At 41.5% G+C, this 23449-nt stretch overlaps 1 protein-coding gene across 10 annotated transcripts in view; it reads right to left on the bottom strand.

The window, feature by feature from the left end:
- The window catches only part of LPP (LIM domain containing preferred translocation partner in lipoma), a 604338-nt gene that overhangs the window by 440346 nt on the left and 140543 nt on the right, over window positions 1-23449 (bottom strand). For all 10 annotated transcript variants that reach the window (XM_077880053.1, XM_077880050.1, XM_077880051.1 and 7 more), the window contains one exon: window positions 8272-8479. In XM_077880053.1, coding sequence (XP_077736179.1) covers window positions 8272-8464 — 193 coding nt within the window. In that variant the 5' untranslated portion in view covers window positions 8465-8479. The remainder of the gene's footprint in view (window positions 1-8271; window positions 8480-23449) is intronic.

Raw genomic sequence — 23449 nt, 5'->3', positions numbered from 1 at the left:
ATTTGTTATTTACAGCACTCCTAGGGCAAAGGCTTGACACCTCCCAGAAATGTATTAGTGAAAATACTATTTTTTCAATATTACTTATTATGAATAAAAACAATTAGTTATCTTTATTATAGCAAGAAGCACATTCCATGAAGGCAAGAATTAATCCCTGTTTTGTTCATTTCCATTCATTCAGCCCCTAGAAGAGAGCTTGGCACAAAATCTGTTTTAAGTAAATGATTGTTGAATAAGCACACCAGAGCAATTCCTTAGAGTTGTAATGTATTTTCTAGCTTATAAAACATTTTCAGGGGAGCCTGGGTGGCTCAGTGGTTGAGCATTTGCCTTCAGCTCAGGTCCTGATCCCGGGGTCCTAGGAGAGAGTCCTGAATCAAGCTCCCCATGGGGAGCCTGCTTCTCCCTCTGCCTATGTCTCTGCCTCTCTCTCTCTCTCTCTCTCTGTGTCCCTCATGAATAAATAAATCTTTTTAAAAATCTTCATAATCATCATTATATTCGATGCTCAAACAACCTTGTAAGGTAATTAATATCTCCAGCTAATTTTATAAATTAAAGAAATGTGGAATAGAAAACTGTCATTATCAAGTTCAGGTGGTGAACCCTGAGCTTGACTGTAAATACCCTGACCCCCAAGTCAGCATGAACCTTGGCTTTTTGGAGTGTCAATAAGGCTTGTGAATATTTGGTAAAATCTAATGTCACCCAAGAAATTACAAATTCTTTTCTCTTCAGGAATATGTGATGTGAAGATCAAATTAATACAATTATTATTTGACCCTTTAATGAATGAACAGCTTGTACCCCCTTCCCCCTCTGCCAAGGGTCTGAGAATTAAAACTCATGTACAGCATTCTGCAGTGATAGATGAGGCTCAACATGCTTACCCTGTACCAGAAAAGGGGCATGCCAGTCAAACCCAAGCCTCATTAGAGTTCCTGATGTTTCAGTGACTTTGTGACTGTCCTTATGACAGACCATGCATAATTATAACAAATGTCTAAGAAGCTGCAATTGCTCTTGTGTGATTGCTGGCAACTTAATGAGACTGTCAGGACCACAGAAAGAAGATGTTCCCCATTTGTACCTGCAAAGTCGCAGGCCAGATTCACCTGTTTCACAGCAGGGCACAGAAACTACAGGACTCCAGAGACAAGCTAGCACACCGTGAGTTTAAATACTTAGCTATGGGATGCCTGGGTGGCTCAGCGGTTGAGCACCTGTCTTCAGCTCAGGGCGTGATCCCAGACACCCAGGATCGAGTCCTACATCAGGCTCCCTGCATGGAGCCTGCTTCTCCCTCTGCCTGTGTCTCTGCCTCTCTCTCTCTCTCTCTCATGAATAAATAAATAAAATCTTTAAATAAACAAACAAACAAATAAATAAATACTTAGCTATGACTGTTCAGAGTTCACAACTGGTACTCCTTCATTTTCTGCCACTTACTATTCTGTTTTCACACACACACACACACACAAAGTTTACTAACCATAAGAACAGAAGCTGCACCAAATTTGCCTGTAGGTTAAACACAAAAAATGGTAGGGAAAACCCATGCTATGTTACTTAACTATATTGCCATTGGTGGCCCTCTGTTTCCCTCACATTTTAGCTTTTGTTGAGAAAATAAGTATGTCCAACCAAACCAGTTTACGTCACTTCACACCACTACTGGCTACTTATCTACAAAGTATCAATGATCCACGACTCATCGATTCCTAGGAGCCAAGCCTGTCTTGCCTCTTCCAATCAGAGACAATAGAAATGCAGTGGGATGAGCACATGTGGGAAACCCGGACGTGGACCCCAGCTCAGCCCCCAACCCTTGGATACACTTGAGAAGCTATTCCCTTCCCTCTTAGACAGAGTTTTCACATCTGACAAATGGAAGAACTGGAATACATGATCGTCAAACTCTTCTAGTTCTGCCACTCCAAGACTTTGTAATTAATGCATGAAGAATGGCTCTGTCATGAAGGCAGAAATGAAGGAGACTGGCTGCCTTCTCCTCCATGGGGGATTCTGTTACATGTGACGGCATTTTGTTCTAGCTCCTCCGTCTACTGGAGATTAGCAAACTGCCTGTAACTATTTGCCTCCATGAAACGGATGAATAACCTCAGGGGAGCAGAAAGCATGGAGAGTTCTAATCACGAATTTCCAGGTTTAGAACCTTCACTGAATAGAATTCACTTCATTTATTCTGATTGTATTTTTCACGTCTAGGTGAGCCAATGTAGGCAAAGCTCGAAAGCAGAAGTCTTACATGTATTTACCCACAAGTGTAGAAGGCAATATATGTAGAAATTGTTTATGAGAAGAGCAACCATTTTGAAATTAATTCCAAGAAGAATCATGTAATAATAAAGTAATGGAGTTAGAGTTGAGGAAGCTGACTATCCCAACTTCCAATAAATAGAACCCTTTAACATCAGTAAGAGCCCCAGACATGAAAAGTAGAGGTTGGCTCTATTATTTTACTGACTGCGAGGCAAATAAATAAGTTCTTTCACTTCTAGTAGTTTACCGCTTGGCAAAATGTCAATCACATCTGTTGTAACTTACTCAGAGAGCCATGGCAGGAATCACCTTTGGAGAATGAAATGACAGTGAGTATGGAAGTATAGGATAAACTATAAAGTGCTGTACGAATACAAAGGGATTCTACTGAAACAGTCCCCTTGAATTTGTACCCTAGGCAGTAGATTTTTCTAAAAATCTTCTATAAAAAATGTTTTTCAGGACGCCTGAGTGGCTCAGTGGTTGAGCCTCTGCCTTTGGCTCAGGTATGTATGATCCTGGAGTCCTGGGATCCAGTCCCGCATCAGGTTCCCTGCAGGGAGCCTGCTTCTCTCTCTGCCTGTGTTGTGTCTGACTCTCTCTCTATGTCTCTTGCGAATAAATAAGTAAAATCTTTAAAAAATATATTTTTCAAAGGAACTTTAGAAATTGGAGAAAATAAACTTCAGGCTACAAGACAACCCAAAACTTAAAATTTGGAAATATTACAAGTGATTCTGTATGAGAATTTACTGTAATTATCACATTTCATTCGACCAGAGTATTAAAAGAGAAAAAGACTGTGTGTACGTGTGTGTATGTGTGTGTGCGTGTGTGTGTGTGTGTGTGTGTATGTATTTCCAATTCCCAAAGTTGTAATGACAGGAAATTTTCAGAACCATCTCAAGAAAATAATGTATTAGCAAAGTAGGAAAGCTCACTGGTATCTACCAAGAATAGAAAAAGAAAGATCTATATACCCTGTCCTGCCATCAAAGTCTAAGGCTTTATGTTTTTGGTTTGGTTTTGTTCTTGCAAATTTGGAGAAGACAGAAGACCCAGATTATAGGATACAGAACATTACTGGCTAGTACTTGAAAGACCAGAAAAAAAAATGCATTATCTTGTTGTCCTCATCAGTCTAAAATAGAAGATAATGAGACAAAATCATACATACATAGCAACCATCCCACAAAAAAAAAAAAAAAATGATACAGGCATTTAACAGTAAAAACTTCATAAGAAGGCAAAACAATAAAAAAGATATATGGGCTCATAATCATATAGTACCAAACACGAGAAGGCATTTGGAAATGCAGGGTCACTCAGAGAGGACTGAGGAAATACAAATTCTTAAAGAATATCTGTGGAAAGTCTGAGAAAAATGGTAGCAAAACACAAGTATTTTAAGGCCTAAAGAGCAAGTAACTGGGAAAAAGAGCCCCCACTTCTCAGTGTGCCAAAGCCCTTTAGAGAAAGGTTATTAGCAGAATACATTGTAAAAGGAAATTATGACAGTGGGACTCCCAGCAATCTCAGTTGGGAGAGCCTGACTCTGGATTTCGGGGTTATGGGTTTGAGCCCCAAGCTGGGTGTAGAGATTACTTAAATAAATAAACAAATTTTAAAAAGAGGGAGAAATCATGACATATGGGATCCCATAAATATAAGCTGATGTGCAAACATGTGGGTACTTAGCCACTCTTAGAATTTAAAAATGAGGGGCACCTGAGTGGTCAGTGGTTGAGTGTCTGCCTTCAGCTCAGATCGTGGTCCCAGGGTCCTGGGATCGAGTTCCGCAGCAGGCTCCCTGCTGCCTCTCTCTCTGTGTCTCTCATGAATAAACAAATAAAATTTAAAAAAAAAAAGAATTTAAAAATGAGAAAGCAAACCCCAGACATTGCAGACATTATTAATGCCAAGGTGAGAAACAGAATTGAAAGCTTCCAGGCAGGGCAGCCCAGGTGGCTCAGCAGTTTAGCACCACCTTCAGCCCAGGGCGTGATCCTGGAGACCCGGGATCGAGTCCCACGTTGGGCTCCCCGCATGGAGCCTGCTTCTCCCTCTGCCTGTGTCTCTGCCTCTCTCTCTCTGTGTGTGTCTCTCATGAATAAATAAATCTTTAAAGAAAGAAAGCTTCCAGGCAGCAGTGGTTTAACAACTCCTGGACTAAAAAGCTTAAGGAGTGAGTACAGGAGGGTAAAAACAATCCAAACAGGTAGGTGGAGCTATAGAACCCTAACACCTGATAGGTAGCTGTGCAGCGGGGATCTGTGCCTGAAGAAGCAGGTTTACTTTGCTATGGGGCTTAAGCATAACCCGGAACATTACAGAGTACCTAGGATGTGACAGGTATCCTGCTGGGTATCAGCAGGAGTAAAGGCATGAGTCAGGCATCCCTGCCTCCAAGAGCTCCTGGCCCACTGAAGGAGACAGGCTCTTTTACAAGGAAGGCACATCGTGCTAAGAACTCTATGAGGTAGATAAAGAGGTTATGGCATAGTGAGAAAGAGTCCTCACTAGAATACGGTCCAAGGTCCTGTATGACTCTGGACTCAGACAGAGAGGACCCGAGCTCAGCCCTGAGCAGACCACATACCTCTGAGCAAATAACTTCTACCCTCTGCCCTGTGCTTCTCACATTTACACCAGAGAGAGGTAGACTGTATCTTTTCTGCTAATTCTAACTCTTATGTCTTTGCAGGTAAGCTTCGTAGACGTCAGGCTCTGAACCAAGTTATGAGGGAAAAGACTCCAGGGGCAAGAAATGGAGGAGAGCATTACTAGTGGCAAAGAACAGGTGAGCTGAGGCATACGACCCTGGCATCTTCAGTACATAAAAACCGTGTTACCTACTGTCTGGGGACTTCGCTAATGGCACAGGACATTCAAAATGGATACCCCTGTCCCCCCCCCCCCCAAAAAAAAAGAAGAAGAAAGAAAAGGAAAATGTTTATAAACTTTTAAAAAAATGTATAAAGATTTAAACAAAAACGAACACAAATGATGAAAGTGTTTAGCATAGCAGAGAATGCACTAACATTTAAATTATTTTTCTTTTTTTCCTAACATTTAAATTAAATAGAAAGTAAAGCAAACCTCACACTTCCAACAAATATCATGTCATAATACTGAGCAGATGAAGAGATGCAGCTTCATTTAAAAACAAAGTCTGAATATCCATGAACCTTTCCCCATATTTATCTTTAAAATGTATATATGCAAGGGAAATTTCTTCTTTCACGTATTCAAAAAAGGTTATATTAAAAAAAGAGAGAGAGAGAGAGATTGGCAGAATTGCAAGAAAGAATCAAGACTTCAGAAATTAAATGAGACTGAGTTGCTTCAAAGGCGGATGCCACATTCCAAACTGTTTATCGCAAGAGAAGAATCACTGAGCAGAGCACTCACCCATCCAGCCATCCGCCATCCATCCAAATATATACATACATGAGAACATACAGACATACATTTGACCATACACAATCCTTCCTACCAAAAACACAGTAGCATAATAGGAGCCAAGAGGAACATAAGGACGAGTGAGAAACCATGTCTTGTTGCTTAAATGGGGAAACAAAGCTTACATTCTTACAAGGAAGTATCCCCATCACATGGGGCGTGCATGCCACATATGCCAAGAGAGAAGAACAAGCAGTACAGCACCTGGGTAAGGACAACAGCCTTGCTTCAGAAACTGAAGAGCCACAAAACCATAGAGAATGTCACCTCTCCTCCCTAAACTCCCATTTCCCATTTTCCACGGGAAGAACATACACTTACCTCATAGGATTCTACGAGGCGGACATAAAATGATAGTGAAGCAGCACAGAATCTCACATAGACTACGACGTGCTGAACAATGACAGAGCAAGAGCAGGAAAAAAAAAAGCAGAAACGTGAGAGTCACAGAATCAGATGTACCTGGAACCCCAGGGAAGGGAATGATTACTTGGGATGTAGGCCATCTCTGGCCATTTTGGAGAGGGCAACCCAAGTAGGATGTTGACAGGTGACAAAATGGATGGAGGTGGAATGCTGAGAAAGAGCAAATGGCTGTGGGCTACAGAGTTTTGCACAGGCTGTCAGGGTCCCCAGAGAACGAGACAGGCAGTGAGCAAACCTCACAGAATCCAGTAAGGAGAGCAGGGCATCTCAAGAGCAGAGAGCCAGTCACCCAAGGGGCCAACCCACTGCAGGTCACAGCATTCAGGATGAAGGAGTCTGAAAGGAGACCACGACATGCTCCTCGGTCTCCCATATGTCATGGATTAGCCTACTTGATATAGGACCTGCCCCCATGTCACCCCTCAGGTGGGGGGCGGTCATCACAATGACTAAGCCTTCCCCATACATTTGCCTCCTGCTCCAGGAGGAAACCTATCTTCTTCCTTTCATGTTAGAAGGAAGTTGACTTCAGCTCTCCCCAAAGATGAGGAGACAAAATAACCATCCCCCAGTAAGCAAAGCAGGGAAAATATTGAGAAAACAAATAAGGAAGCCAACCTATGGTCTCTCCTGTCCTGGTGAGGGGAGATTCTCTTCCAAATCCCAACATGAGTCCTGCAATCACTAAAGTGCCACCACTGAAGAACAAAGAAAACCAGTACTGCTAAGTCTTGGACTGACTGTAGAGAGAATTTCCTTCAAGGTCTGTAAAACTCAGACACTGCCATGGGGATTAGTAGAGCACCAAGAGTGCCACTTCCTGTTTTTCCACAGTAGCTCTCTGATGGTCTTGCTGTTGCCTTCTCTGGAAAAAAGAATTCCCAAAGATCCATGGCCCCAGCTCTGGAGTGCACGCTGATGCCTGACTTCCCTACCAACTGTCTATGCGTCCAGCCCCCTCACACAAACCAGATACCTGGGTGAGGCCTTGACTCCAGAAGTCCTTCAATTCTAATGAGAATACCAAGAGTTAAGTGTTTCCTGGGGGCAGGGAGAGGACTAGGAGGAAAAGAGACAGGCTGAACTATACCACAGAGTGTGAAAGAGTCTCACAACCACTGCGGAAAGAAACACACTCATGTCACCCAAGAAGTAATAAGATACATCATGCCTGGCGAGGGTAACGTAAGGTCTTTTTTTTTGGGGGGGGGGGGAATTTGGGGGAGGGGTGAGGGAGAAAACAGAGAAAGGGGTGCTCAATCTCCTTTCACTGTCTCTTCACTCTCAGCGTCCAGAAGTTTACCGTTTCTCCTCTGTTGTCAGTTATAAGTCATCGTTTCGCAGATTTGGATGAGCTGCTGACACTGATTGGTAAAAATATGGAAACTCTTCAACCAAACAGTACAGCACTCCTCATGCTGCCTGTGAGGCTCAATGTGTGAACACACAGGTACACGCACACCTGAGATGCGGAGCTCACGTGGCTCATCCAACTCCGCTTTATGCGAATTGAATGTTCTGCTGTTACAACCCCTAGAACTAGGCTTCGCTCACATTTGCCTGACACTTTCAACAAATGCAGATCTCACACAGCTCTCCAGACAACTTTATGCTACAGCAGCCTAGGTGAGTCCTAACAATTTTAGTCTTCACAATTCCAGATGCCTCACTTCAAATGAGTTTCCCATCAGAGCACTTCTTGGCAGCACATGGGGACACATGTCTAACATCAAGAGGGAGGGGCAACTGGGTGGCACACAGTCTCCACAAGACAATGGGATGGGGTGGGAGATAACAGAGTAGAAGGGAACTGAGATGAATGAAGAGACCAGGGTTCTAGTTTCAGCTACAGCCCTAAGTCACTGAATAACCACAGCTGTAGAACCCCTAAGAGGTCTCACTTTCTTTATCCCTAAAAGAAATGTTGGCTTTGGTGGTTTCTAGATGTTTCTTTTGACTCTGACAGTCTATTAACTATGATAAGCACAATGAATTCTTGAGCTACTTTTTCCCGACAAAACATCATGAAAATAAATCGCTTTTATTATATTGAACTCTCCCACTTCGGATTCCCGACTCTAAAATCCTCCCACTTACCTTCACCACCAGGCTGCTTGTATGGGTTGTACTTGGGCTTTGGAGCAACTACTGGTGCAAACTTCTTGGGTGGTTGCTGTGTGGACACCGAAATGCTGGGGGTCCCAAAGGCATGGGTGGTCTCCATCCGAGCAGGCACATGGCCAAGGGGTTCACCGGTGCTTTTGGGTGGCAGCCAAGATGGGTGAGACATCGTTGGAATCTGGAACTAGAAAGAAATAAACACAGTCGGTTCACAAAAGCATGAAAATGGAGGCAACCGGCCTCAGTTCCACATTCTTTCCATCTTAATCCATACTTAGTGAAACCTTGACAAAGCTCTCTGAGAAGGAGGACAAAGAGAGAAAAAGTGAAAGAGAGGAGGAATAGAAGGAGGAAGATGAAGAAAAACTGACTTTCACTGGAGGAGAAAATAGCACAATCCAATCTTGAGCACCTCTTCTGACAATTACCTATTCAGTGTCTAACACTCTTCAGGAAATAGATAAGAAATGGTCCCTAACCTGAAGAACTTTCTTTTTTTAAAAAAAGATTTTATTTATTTATTCATGAGAGATACAGAGAGAGAGGCAGAGACACAGATGCAGAAGAATGCTCCCTTCAGGGAGCCCAATGAGGGACTCAATCCCGGGACCTCAGGATCATGACCTGAGCCGAAGGCAGATGCTCAACCACTGAGCCACCCAGGCACCCCCAGAAGAAGTTTCTATGGGAGGAGACTCTGATCCCAGCAAGGCTGGAAAAAATCTTCACTTTTATTAATAACCTATTAAAAGGGATACCACACATCAAGTAAATCATGATTAAGTTACCTAAGTGAGGTGATACTGCCTAAGAGGGATCAAAATAAATAAAAGTGTTTCTGGGATGCAGAAAAAAAGGTAAGATTACTTCCGGCTGGGCACAGAATGCATATCTCATTAATGAGATGTCCCTGAGACGGGGCCCTGAGTGCTGAGCAGAGGTCGGCCTGAACCAGGTCAACAACGTGGCACCATGGGCAGCAAAGAACACTTTGGTGTTCTGGGGAGGGAAGAAGGAGAAGTAGCTAGCAAACAAGTAAAACATGGGATGGAACCAAAGTACACACAGCTTTGCACTCTAGCCTGGGGAACCTGAACTTCATCAGTCAGCTTCAAGGAAGCACCAGAAGTTTATTCTTGAAACAATGGCCTAACCGGCTCCCATCAAGATGCTTTCAGATGATACCTCTGTAGGGGCAGTTATGCTCCCCACCCAGGGGCACCTGCAAATGGTGGGAGAAGGGAGGACCCTGTTTGCACAAAGCCTAGGACCACACTGGCACTTAGTAGCTAAGGACTAGCAATATTCAACACCTGTGATGAACAGGTCAGCCCCCCAGGACTAGAGAACATCTGTGAAAAACTAAACTAAGATCGGGCAAAGCAGCCCAGCCAAAGTGCAGTTCTGATCATATTACAATGCACTGTAAGAGGAAAGAAACATGCTGTCTTGCATGTCAGGGTAAGCCAGTCACCCCTCCAGGCAGCCTGCAGGCTGGGGCTGAGCCTCCCAGAAGGCTTGCAGAGGAGGAGGGCTCTCCAAGCCTGATTGCAACAGCTCTCCAGCACAGGGAGGCCCGGAAGGCACCCTGCACCGGCTCCCAGCCCCAAATCCACCCAGTAATTTATTAATTGAACTGAATTAATTGAGAGGGCTACATGATTACCTCCAGATGTCTGTAAAGACAAAGAACACTGGAAATGCAGGGGAAAATAAAGGCCAGGGAGAGACAGGGTGACAAAAAGGGATGGGGCAGGGCGTTGGCTAAGGTAGCATGGGGGGAGGGCCCTGACCTTGAATAGCCAGCCCCCTCCCCCACAGCACTGCCTCGGGTACCCCAACTCCCTTGAAATTAAGACAAAGCCTTGTTCTCCCTAACTCCCGAGTTTTAAGACAACCGATGAGCTAACACTACTAAAGGGTTTTATGTCCTATATAGTGGTATGCAAAGGAAGAGAAAGAAAACTGTTGGAGTTGGAGTGTAGTTTTCCAGTGAAAGGGGATGACTCGGATCAAAGAGGAAGGCTCTAACCTAGGGATCCGGAGACTTCTGTTACTGAAGCCAGTGGAGACAGGGACTTTCACTCTGGTTGCAGGGCCCTGCCTTTCTTCTTCCTCCCTTGTACCGTGTGCACAGGCAAGGTACAGACACTTGTTAAGCTGTGGGTTCCTTGAAAGGGCAAGGACCGTATTTTACATATTCCTAAAATCACCACGAAGGCCCAGCACAAAACCAACATAGAAAACAACCATGAATCTGGTTTACTCATTGTTCTCAACCCCGGCTGCACATGTATAATCATTTAAGAAGATTAAAAAAAAAAAAAAAAAAAAAAAGCACATCTCTTAAGGATTGAGAAACACTAGGTTTTGTGTATGTATTTTTTTTAATTGAGTCTTAGTCTTCTACTGAAAGGGGATGAAAGTGTCTGTTCTGCTTTCAACATGACTAAAGTGAGCATAGGTCAGCACCAAGTAGGATAAAATAAAAATTTGAAAACTTTCATGTGCCATGCACATTTGCAGTATAAATTTTATTTGTACATTTTAAAAATGGGTTAATATCATCCTTGCAACTTTTCTATAAATCTGAAGTTATTCCAAAATAGAAACTTTAAAAAAATGGGTTAATATAGGATGCAGTGATTTCTAAAGCAAAGAGGCACATTTCCAGATCAATTCTACATTGCCAATTGACTGTAGAATCCTGGCTTTTTCAGATATGCCACAGATATAAAAGAACAGGCAACTTCTGGGAAAGTATAAAAAAATGAAAACTTAAGCATCGATATGCAAATAATTGACTCATCTTTACAGTTACCCCCAATACCTCATATTACCCTGATAATGCCCTCTCCATGGAGATACCCTCAGTTCCACCTCTTGAGAGTACCAGGGTCTGGCCATCTATCTGTCTGCAGATGAACTCAATGGCATCTCCTGTACCATTCCTCTATGTGTCCACCATGGTCCAGTGACACAATTCACAAAATTTGTAATGAATGCTCCTGACCCCACAGCCTTACTCCTGCTGCGCCCACCATCTACACTGCCATTTCCATCCCTTCACTTTCTACCAAGCCCTATTGTTTTTATCTTGACCCAGCTCAAATGTCTCTGATGCTGTGAACATGTCCCTAACTCACCACCCACCCCCCCAAAAAATAAGTAGCTTAATTCCAGGTTCTTTAGTACTTGTATCACACTTAAGCAATCTACATGGACTGACCCAATAACGCGGCAGCTTCCGAGTAGTCTCATTAAATGAGCACAATGCCTGGCTAGGAAGCCTCTAGAAAGCTATATTACAGATAAAGGAGCAGATGGATGAATGTTGATCTTTTCAGCTACTCATCCCTCTTTAGAATGTCTATATCTCCCTTCTTAAGCCTCCACTGAAACAGTCATCTCTATTTCTCTCCGTTACCTTAGCAATGTAATGAATCATGTTGATAGAAATCCAGATATTGAACCATCTCTGCATTTCTAGAAAAAATCCTACTAAGTCACAGTTACAGTATTTTGATATGTGATGAATCAAACATGGTATTTTATAGAGAATTTTTGTACACAGAATCGTGAGTAAGATCATTCTATAGTGTTGTTTCTCTAATTGTTTTCCTTATCATTATTAGGTTTCATATGAGGGTTCTACATCCATTTCTACTGTTTGGATTTGTTCAATAATGATGAGATTAGAATTATCTGATCTGTAAAAGTTTATCAGAACTTAGTGTAAAGTTTGGATGTGATACTTTCTTTAATAATAGATCTTAATCATATTTCCAGTAACTTCTATGATACCTGCAGCCGCCTTATGCTTCTTGTGAGGTTAGTTTCAATATTCTGACAGAAATTTATCCAATTCTTCTAGGTTTGCTCTCCCTCCATTTCCATCTAGCTACCTCTCAATTAAAAATGATATCTACCGTGCAGCATTTAGATCCTGAGCATCATCACTTCCCACTAATCTTTAAAGACATAACTCATGTTTTCTATCATCCAGTTTAAGTGTAATATTGTCTTCACCTGGAATACTGTACTCAGAGTAACGGAATACATTACCCTGTCTCTCTGCTTGCCTAGATCCCAAACTAAACTCTTGGATCCTTAAGAGCATAAAGAATTATCACTCTCAAGTCCCAAGGCCTAATACATGATAGACACTCAATAAAAATGTCTGTTAATTTAATGAATGAATAACTTTATTTGCCTGGCATCTGAGCTCCAGATGAATCAGATTCTCATCCTGTACTGAGATGAATCAGATTCTCATCCTGTACTCAAGAAGCTTAAAGCCTACCTGCAGAAGAGATATTTATATATGTGAAAAGAGAAAGAAAGCAATACACAGCATACAAAAAGAACTGGGGTGTGTGACAGGAGCTAGCATAGGGAGGGGTTGCCCCTGCCAAGGACTTTGAAAGCTGGCTGGTTCAGAAAGATAAATGGAGCAACAAAGATAATGCCTGGAAATAATGTAAGCTCAAGGAAGAAGCAAGGTCTTTCCATAGGACAGGGAACAGACCAGTTGTACTAAAATGAGGGACTTATGGAGAGTATTTGGGGAAAAGGTTTGGAAGATAAATTGAGCTTGCTTTTTAAAGGTTTTCTGCAGAGAAATAAGAAGCTAGAACTTTAATCTTTGAACAGTCATCCAACAAGAGAAAAAACTCTATATATGAAACATGAACCAGTTCAGGATGGATCTAAGGAAGATGATAAACACAACTGCACAGACATAGAGTCTCCAGGTCCACAGTTCTAGTCTCAAGTTGGCCATTGTGACCTTTAACAACAGAGGATACTCATTTGCAAAATGAATGTCTGTAAAGTCCCAATCAGCTCTAATACTCTACAGTGCTTTCCTTCTCTGAAACCTGAATTACAGCCCTTTATGTTGATACATGGGTTTGAAGAAAGCTCACAAGGTTAGTGAACAGATGAACTAGCACATGTCAGTTGGGGTTTCTCAGCTTCTTCAAGAACGACCAACATAAACACAAAGATAAGTAGTGGTGAGAGCTGGTTTTGCTGGACCAAAACTCACCCTGCTCTTACTTCCTCTGGTTCTAGGTCAGTTTCACTATAAGCTGACAATCATTGCGAAAGCAAGAAGTGAAAGGGAAGATCTCCACAGGGGCTGCAAAAATACGCAAACACCATCACAAGAGAGGCAAACAAGAGAAATGGGCCTGGTCTGAGTGAAATGCCTACTGCTGGAGGGAGGCTGAGAGCTGGGCCCCCTGAGCACTGGACTTTCAGGAACTGTTGTCACATGCAAAGCGATGAAGAAGAACCTAAAGAGCTTCACTTATTGTCCTCTCTCCACGCTCTCGGTCTTCTCCTCCTAGCTGTTCAATGGGTACAAAAATGCCACGGCCTGACAATAAATAGCAAGAGTTTATTGAGGACTTACTATACACCAAGCAATTTTCTAACAGTCTTGACTATTGTACAAGGTAGGGTCATCATTCTGCACATTCAGCAGATCAGGAAAGGTAAGACTAGAAGAGTTAAATAATTTGCTCAAAGATACACATACTGACAAGGAGCAGAGCTGAAGCCTGGACACAGATCTTCAACCTCAAATCCGTGGTCTTCATCATGGTACCACTTTCCTGTTTGGAGAGAAACACACACACACACACACACACACACATCACAATCCAAAGTAGATTTTGCTCTTATCTCCATTCCTAGCTCCTGGATCTCAGCCATAATGTCTTCTCTACTCTGTTCCACCAAATAACCATCATGAGCCACAGGATCCCATACTGATGAAGCCAAGAATCTGACCAAACTAAGCAAAGCACAACAGAGCACAAACAGCCACAAAAGGCCATATGATGACCAAGACCTTTCCTCTGCAGGTGAGAAAACAGGGCTACATGTAAAGTGAGATTTATAATTTTTTTTAAAAGCCACTAAGCTTCTCTAAAGATACTGTGTGAATGACAAGTCATTGTCAGCCACAAAAATAGAACTAACTAGTGTTTGCTCAAGTTTTTCTTCTTTCCTAAAGTCAATATCGTACACTTCTTTAAACATTTACATAGATCATCAAAATTTAAAACCAACCAACCAATCATTCCATGGCATCATCTAACACCAAGTACTATAAGCTTAAAGTATAATTTTCAAGACTACCTATATGCTAGACTTATCTGAGGAATCTTTTTGTGTGTGTTCTGATTGAAGGGTTGAAAATAATTGTCTTAGAGCATCTATATTAATCTTTAAATCATGTTGCTTCAGTCCCTAAATCTCTTTTGCCAATTAACCCAGAGCCTGGCTCTTGGTCAATGTTTGCTAATCAATGAATGATACTGAAGGAAGAGACAAGTTTTAACATACTATTTTAGTGGTAGAAAATTTGAGAGACTGAGGTGCTAACTGACTTAAAGATCAGAAGTAGCTGATGGCATACTAAAGTTCAGAATTCATGTCCCTTAGCAATATTTTCTTTCTTTAAACAAGCAATAGGGACGCCTGGGTGGCTCAGTTGGTTGTGTCTGCTTTCAGCTCAAAACTGAGCTGAGCTTTCACAGTCCTGGGATCAAGCCCCGTGTCGGGCTCCCTGCTCAGCCAGCAGTCTGCTTTCTCCCTCTTCCTCTGCCCAATCCCCTGCTCATGCTCTCTCTCTCTCTAATATTTTTTTAATCTTTAGAAAGATAAAATAATAAAACAAGCAACAAAGATTTAAATAATACTTTTTTCTAAACTTTGGAGGTGTTTCACTATCTTTCCCCTTTATCTAAAAGTCAGTACCTATCTACAATTTCAAAACTGCTTTCCTAATGATCTGTTGAAATGGTACCATGTGCCTCCCTCTCTGGGCTACAGCTACTCATCCTTTCTATCTCTCAGTATTGAGCTGGAGGATGTCTTGTCTTCTGAATTAGATCCAGCTTTCAGGCGGAGCTCTGTCATGAGGTTGCAGTGTAGCCTTCCCTCTGTCTGGGATGGCACTGTCCCCCTCTGAAAACAAAGGAGGATTAGACGGATTTGATGAGTAACAACAACCCTACTCACAAACTCTTCTGACCCATGGAAGAAGACCCTGACTGTAGAACAGGCCTCAAACAAGCAAAATCATGGCAACTCCAGATCATGTACAGTTCTCCTCTGAGCTCATCAGTAATAAAGCACAGCCCTCCTTTTTCATTCTTCTTCTTTTTTTGGTCACCTGCTTCCCTGTCTCCTTACTTCCATTCCTCCTCTCACCATTGTGGGAGGGAATCTTAGATTGATCTCAGAGATTACCAAGGTATCAATCAAGATTTATTATGCACAAGTAAATAAGTACTTCAGGCAAACCTTCTCCAAGTGATGTAGGTAAGTCCCCACCAGTGTAATTATGAAGCAGATACACTGTGGCATGTGATGGAAGCGTGGGAAGACAACATTAAAGAATAAGGCCGGCTGGAAATGACACAAATTGTTAGCTGAACAGCAAATGTAATCACTCTTCCTCTGAAGCATCAGGTCAGATGAGAGCCGGAAGGGCAAAGCAGGATCTGCCATGGGCTGAAAATGTCAATGTATTCACTCAACTTCTCTCTACAGGCAACTTTGGCCCAGCACTGGCTAAGCGCCCCATTCTCTGCATGGACAGCTGGCATTACTTGGAAGGGGTGACTACAGAACAACTCTGCAGAAATGCCAAACCTTTATATAGGCTATCGGAGACACAATTGGAAATACTGGAAAAAGCTCTAGACTTAAATGCAGAGGACTCGGGTGTAATTTCTAGCTTAGCCACTAATTGACTTGATGATGACTTTAGTCCGTTGACCTCCTTGAACCTCAGTGTCTCTCCCTATCTGTAAAGAAAAGATTAGATGCCTTCTGCCACTCATTCCACCTTTCATGTTCCATGACTCTTCCAACAAGTCTTCAAGTTGAGCTGAGGCTGCTTACAAACCTGTCTCAACTCCTCTAAGTCCTACTGACCAGGGAGTGTAAAGTGAAAGGAGGCAGGACAAGAAACCACACATATAATGCCAACCTGCCTTGCACAGAGTTAGTATGAATATCAATTAATGCTAAAGGTGTGATCTCTTTTTTTAATTTTTTCAAAGATTTTATTTTAAGGAATCCCTACACCCAACATTGGGGTCAAACTCAAAACCCCATGATCAAGAGTCACATATGCTATCGACTGATCCAACCAGGTGCTTTGGCAAATCCTTTTTAAAACTGAGATATAATTGGGGCACCTGGGTGGCTCAGTTGGTTAGGATCTGCCTTTAGCTCAGGTCATGATCTCAGGGTTCTGGGATCAAGCCCCGATTGGGTTCCCTAATAGTGCAGAGTCTGCTTCTCCCTCTCCCTCTGCTTATGCTCTCTCTCTTTCTGCCTAATAAATCAATACAATTATTTTTCGTTAAAAAAGTGAGATATAACTAACATGTACTATTGTATCAGTTTTAGGTGTAAACATAATGTTTCAATATATGTGTACATTGTGAAGTGATTATCACAATAAGTTAACATCCATCAGCACACATAGTTATACTATTTTCTCTTTTTTTTAATGATTGCATACGATTTTTTAACCTAGCTAGCTTTTATTGTTTTTATCTTTTTATTCTTTAAATTCAATTAATCAACATGTAATGTATTATTAGTTTCAGAGGTAGAGGTCAGTGATTCATCTGTAAAGGCACAATCCTTATTGCTGGCAACACTGTTAGCGACAAGAAACACCCCATCGCATCCTGGACCCCAGGTAAACTAAAGAGCAGCAGTGAGGGAAGCATCAGCCCAAACAAGTAAACATTCGCTTCTGATTTTAAAAAAAAGTGAGGCAGAACAGAGATATGTGTCCACACTGACTGAGATTTCATCTCAGATTCAGAACATCACACGATATGGGAACAGTCGACCATGACAGGGAAACAATAGCACTGGAAGACCAGGACACCCAAGAGAAGGTAAAAAGGAGAATGGAACCAAACCAATTGCTAACTAACTATCATTACCTGCCACAACTTCCATCAGTCACAGGAAAATAGACATGGGTGACAACAAGCCAGGATCAAGAGGTCCAATGGCCAAGAGGTCATAGAGTCTAGCTGTGAGAAATCATACGGACTGATTTGTTCCTTCTAATCAGAAAATTCAAAACCCAAGATTTAGAGAGGCCGGAGCAACTCTTCCAAGGTAACACAGCAGCTAAAACATATCAGAGGATTCATTCAAACCCAGTTGTTAGGCTTCCACAAAGCATTTGCAGTAGAAAAGTTTCACCAGGCAAGCCTGTAAGTCTATTGATTTTTGGATGATAACTAGAAGAGTGGGTAAAAGGTACGAAAGCAAACAGAGGAGTAAAGAATCCCTCTTCCAAGAATAAGTGGAAAATCAGCACCAAAGTCATGTGACCCAAAGCTCACCCTCAGGTCACATTCCATACCAATGGTTCTACTGGGCTAGGTGACCAAGAAAATATTTACCCTCTCTGGACCTCAGTTTCTCCAGCTCCACAATAGTAAGCCATCAGAAGGTGATCTCCAAATCCCCTCTCACAACATCATTTTATGTTCTATAATGCTACAGCATGCCTATGAGGTGTACCAGGCTCACAAAAAAATGTGTTCCTAAGGAAGTTTCTCCTAAGTCTCTGATGCTAACAGACTATTTTAATGTCCAAGGCTAAAAGAAAGGGGCAAATTTGAGACTTTGAGCTCAGAGAATCAACTAAAAGAGGAAATCTGAATTTACAAAGATGAGATTCTGAGTGCCTGCTTCATAAAGGTTCTAAAATCCTGTTTATGTCTTGCCCCTCTACTAGGATAAAAGAATAAGTATAGAAAAGTCACATATATAATCTCTAATCAGGCCTAGCAATCTCTCTGGTGGTACCTGAAATCTTCTCATTCCAAACCCACCACCAAGTGAGTAGGTCCACAAGTTAACTGCTGTTCACTTGTCTGTGTTCCCTTGACAACTTGTTCCAACTTGTAATCAAATATGTAAATGCTATGTTTTAGTTATGTGTTTACAAGTTCGTCATGCCCATTAGACAGGTCATAGGATTTTATTAGCACTTTGAAGGATGTCTTAATTGATTTCAATTTTTTAATTCTTTTTGCACTTTACTAAACACTCACTTTAATATCGCAGTGAAAACAAACATAATAACAGAAAAAAAATCTATTTTAGATATAACTTGGAAAAGGTGAAATATTTAATTTTTGTCTTCACTAAACACGAGTTCACCATTGACAAATCTCCGGCCATATTTCCATCTGACAATAGTACATGTGACTCTGTGAAGCAAAGTTTATTCAGGCCATACAATCCCCTAAGAGGAATCATAGCAACAAGACACAGAGTTAACTGTTATGCTTCAGCCTCCTGAACATGAAATTGCTCAAAAACCTGTCACCTATCAAGTATGCTCTTTGTATCCTAAGGTCACAGCAACTGTTCAAAAATTAGCTTAGAGCCTTTGCACAATTTAGACACTAACAAACTAACAGTTTTAATTACTGTTACTGAGTTTTGGTAACATTACTATAAAGTTTCCAATGTAATCTTTGTTTCTCTATTACTTTTCATCTGAAATTCCTTTCACATCCCAAATCTTCTTCACTCTCAGGTTGAAATATTAGGATATTGCAAAACTAAATAAAAATACCTAGACATTGGACAAATAAAGAGGCAGAGTGGAGACATACAGAATTTCAACCTTCAAGCACCACGAGATACTTTTAGAACACAAAGAAAGAGACTCAACTTCAACTTCATGCATCATCATACGCTCTGAAATAATAATCTTTGTTCAACACCAGTCCAAGAGCCTGGAGAAATTTCTCAGTATTTAAAATGGTATGAAAAACAGACAGGCTTCTCATTAGAATGTGTTATAAATTCAAATTATGTAAGAGAGGCTAGTTTTGCAATTTCACATTTAATAGCGAAACAATTGAAACCATTTTCAACTGGTGACCTTTTTCTTAAGTCAGGTTGGAAGCTGTTCCACTTTTATTTCAAGATTTTGAAACAGAGACAAAAATCTGTGGAGGCAGTGACCAATGGCAGCTGAGTAAAAACGAGCCAGGCTGTTTCGGATCAGTTTCAGAATGACATCAGTGAATGTTATTCCCTTTTAAATCTCCCTCGATGAGAGTATTGATGTTGCGTCTTCTGCATTTTTATCAATTATTGGCCATCATGCAAAAAAGACAATGCAACGAATGAAGAAAATACTCAGTTGGCTAATATTCCGGGAAATCTCTGTCTCTCTCTCACACACACACGCACGCACGCACACGCACCACTGTATACATCTGTAAGGTGGTACACAACAACATTCACCAATACAAAAGTTTAATATCCAAGAAGCATGTAACTGTTTATGAAGATATTTCTTCTGAAGTTCAAACTTAACCACCATCTGTGAATTTGCTTGTACATATCTAATGACTAGGAATTCATCACCTCACAAGGCAGCCCGTTCCGTAGCAGAAAAGCTGTAACTGCCAAAAAAATTACGTGCCCCCAGAAAAACCACCTATCAGTCCTAACTCTCTGCTCTGGAACCACAAAAGCCCTCTGAAACACAGCAGCCCTCCAGATATTTAAAATAATTTCTTAGCTTATTTTTTTAATTATTTTTTTTTTACTTTTTTAAATTTTCTAGATAAATTTGTTTTCCTCAGTTTGTTTCTGTGTTCCAAGTTTAAAAGTCCAACCACTGCACCCCCCCTTTTATTTTTTACAGCCAGCCTTACAACTTTAGAATAACATAAAATTTTAAATCTCAAACCAGTAGTTTGCAAACTTTCTTTGGCAAAGTAAATAAATGAATGCTTCCTCATGCCAAAATTTTAAGAAACTCCCAAGAACAAAATAAACAAATTGATAGAACAGTTCCTTGCACCTTATTTAAATATTCATCCTTTGGCAAACTCCATTTCGTTCTGTGGGGGGTAGCGGGGAGGAGTCCAAAGCACACTACTTCCCTAGCCTTCCTAGGAGGGTCATGCTGTGACCCAGGCTGAAAACCTGCTGCTCTAATATTATAATAGTGACTGCAAGTAAATAAATAACAAAGATGGCATCTTCTTTTTTTTTCCCTAGTGCCTACTACAGAGCCCTTTCCATCATTAGTGCTCAGAAAGTGATTATTACATAAAAAAGAAGGTAAACTTAAAGGTTTGGGAATATAAAGAGTTAAGATTGGTTTTCGAATCACATTACTTCACATTTCAATATGCTGTCCTCCACAGTTCATTATAATTAGGGTGAACATAACACCCAATGTACGCTTGTTGTTTTGATGTAATTATTAACAATGTCCCTTTTCACTCTCAAAGGTGTCCCAGTTTAGATGATAACTTATATACAGTCATTTACTTATAACACTGTGATAATGAGGTTTTGGTTGCAGAGTTCAAGAGAATTCTCAATGTGAAAGGATCTTCTCCAAAGGCTCCATATAGCCAAAGACCTCCCGTGCCTCCCTGTTGCTAACTGGACAAAGCAATTATTGGTGCTAAGTAAAGGAGGCTTTCAGGCTTTCCTGCTCCAGAAGCATGTACTTCCCCATGAGAAGGAAAGAATGTACCAGAAGGATTCTGCAGGAGTAGAAGAATGCAAGCTACAGCAGAAATCTAGCAGGAACTAGTATCAACAATCCTACTCACTTAGCCTTTCTTCTGAAGGAAAGAATATTGCTTTTTTAAAGAAAACCAGATTATTTACTTCAGTTTACATCAATTACATCTTTACCACCTACCCCCACCAATATTACCAGTGATTTTATCATGTCTACTAAGTTTCAAGTAGAAGAACAATAGGTTGGCCTGATTCTTCATTTGAAACAGGAAAAATAAGGGAGCGGACAAGAAATTGAAATAAAATGTGTCCCAATTTATTCACTAGGGTACAGGAGTAAAGGTGAAGGCAATTGCTTATAATTCTCTTACATTTCTAAATAGGGGTTACACAAGAGTTAAGGAAGATGAAGTGAAAAGAATTCAATGCGGGCTCACAGGCTATAAGTCTATTTAATTTATTTTAAAGAAACTATTTTATATTGATTTCCATTGCAAATTCTAAATGTATATTCTACAGGGGCGGGGAAAGGGAGGAAGCATACAAGATGGAAAGTTGACAACCCTTGCCAAAGATGGAACTCCCCCCAGACATGGTGAGCACTGTTATATCATAATATTGCATGTCTCCTTGTAGTACTTTCCAAGATGTTTAAAACCAAAACAGTTTAGAATACTCTCCCAGCTCAGGATCTTCCCTCCTTATGGCATTTTCTCTGATAAATAGGAATTTCCCTTAGGGATTCCCTAAAGTAAAGTGGTTGCATTACCTTCTGTTATATAATTAATTGCACTGACAGAGGTCTCATAGAACATGATTATTAATCCATCCTTAGTGTCATACCTACAGCTCATAGAGGCTTATGGAAGACATGCCCAAGATGTGAAACCAGTGACCTTTACTGTGTTGGATGCAGTGGATTAGCACTCAAACTCGCCATATTGCAGAGGCTGTCTTGCAGTTAGGGTTTGATCGCAGATAAGATTCTGCCAAAATAGATGTATCGGCTTGAGATTTGGAAGGCAAAAGTAAGACAAAGGCCATGCTCCCGCAGCTTTGGCTTATTTTCCTCAGGAAGCCTGGCCATGGAATTGGGATTTTTCTGCATCCACATTCCCATATTCCTCTGTAGCCCTGCAGTTGTCAGGAAGCTGCTACAGCAGAGGGGTGGCTAGACTCCACGTCTCAGGGTCTGGCTGCTACTTTCCTGACCGTGGCTTCGTAATCACAAGTACAGGGCCGCATTCCTCAACCCAACAGTTGGGATGATGAACAGCTTCATGATTCGCTGCTGTCCTGGATTGTGGAAAACGTAGTCATCTTGTGTAGTTCTGGGATTCATTACTGGAAGCTCAGGCTTGAGCCTGCTGGATACAATGCACCCAATTATTTAGAAGCACCTGCCACCATGTATTAAATCCTTCCTGCCTAAAATACCTAGAGCGGTTTGCTTCCTGTAGTAAATCACAACCACCTCCGCCCCACCCTCACCCCCGCCTTGCACATTATCCTTAAAATTGTTTGCCAATAACAGTAATGACATAATATCAACAAGGGACAGGTTCCAATCATTCATGGTGCAAACAAATCCTGAGTGCCTACGCAAGTGCTCGGATCATCGCTAGAGAGCAGAACCATGCACTGAGCGGAACCATGCACAGAGCTGACCCAGCACCAGCCCTGAGAGCCCCGAATCTGGTGGGAAGAGGCATGCCACAGTGGAGGCAGCACTCAGTGCTGATTTGAAGCAAACCCATAGGAAGCCTCATCTAACCTCAGCATCCTCGCCTGTCATTAACTGACCATGTTTAATAATTAAGGGGGCTAATTGGATGAAAGTCCCCTTCAACGCTTACATTCCACATCTCTACAGGTCTTTGTACTCACAAGGGAATTTACTTGGATTTAAGTCCTAACAAAACTTCCTAAATTTCCAGTTCCCTAAATCTGAAGGTCAAAACACAAAGGTCACATAATACACAAAACTCGTAGAGTTAAAATAGGAACAGGAATCAGTGACCCTAAATGTTATGCACAGTGGCAGCCTACAGCTGGAAAGCTGCAGGAAGAAAACTCCAAAATTGTGATTGCAATGGTGTTACCAGAGAACAGGCACAGCTTCTTCACAGCATCTCTATCTCCTTTGGAAATGCCTGGCTCTCTGTCTGTAGAAAAGGGGAATATTTATTTACATTTCTTTTCTTTTCTGAAAGTACTCAGGCCCATAACAGAGTGAAAGAAATAACAGGCAAATGCTTAGATCTCTCAAGAAAAGTCATTAATTTCTTCACATCCCAGACAAGAAAAATCTCTGAAGCTCATAAAAGAGAAGCGGTTTTGCAGACAGAAAGAAAAATGTCAGGAGAAACATAGTCATACATCGAAGGGCAGCTGTGGTATCAGTTCCCATGGTGGCCTCAGGCCAGCACCTCCCGGGCCACACTGGGCCTTCATTTCCTCACCGGCAAAATGGAGACAACCCTCCCAGCTCTGATGACTTCGCAGGTACTTAAGGACTTCAGGTGAAATTCTGAACACGAGAGCATTCCGTAAACAGCAGATGATGTATGTGAAGAAAGATTATTAA

The sequence above is a fragment of the Canis aureus genome, chromosome 31 (genome assembly GCF_053574225.1).
Source record: "Canis aureus isolate CA01 chromosome 31, VMU_Caureus_v.1.0, whole genome shotgun sequence".
Taxonomy (NCBI): domain Eukaryota; kingdom Metazoa; phylum Chordata; class Mammalia; order Carnivora; family Canidae; genus Canis; species Canis aureus.
Note: the sequence above shows the minus strand (reverse complement) of the source record. Positions and strands in the feature narration are given on the sequence as shown.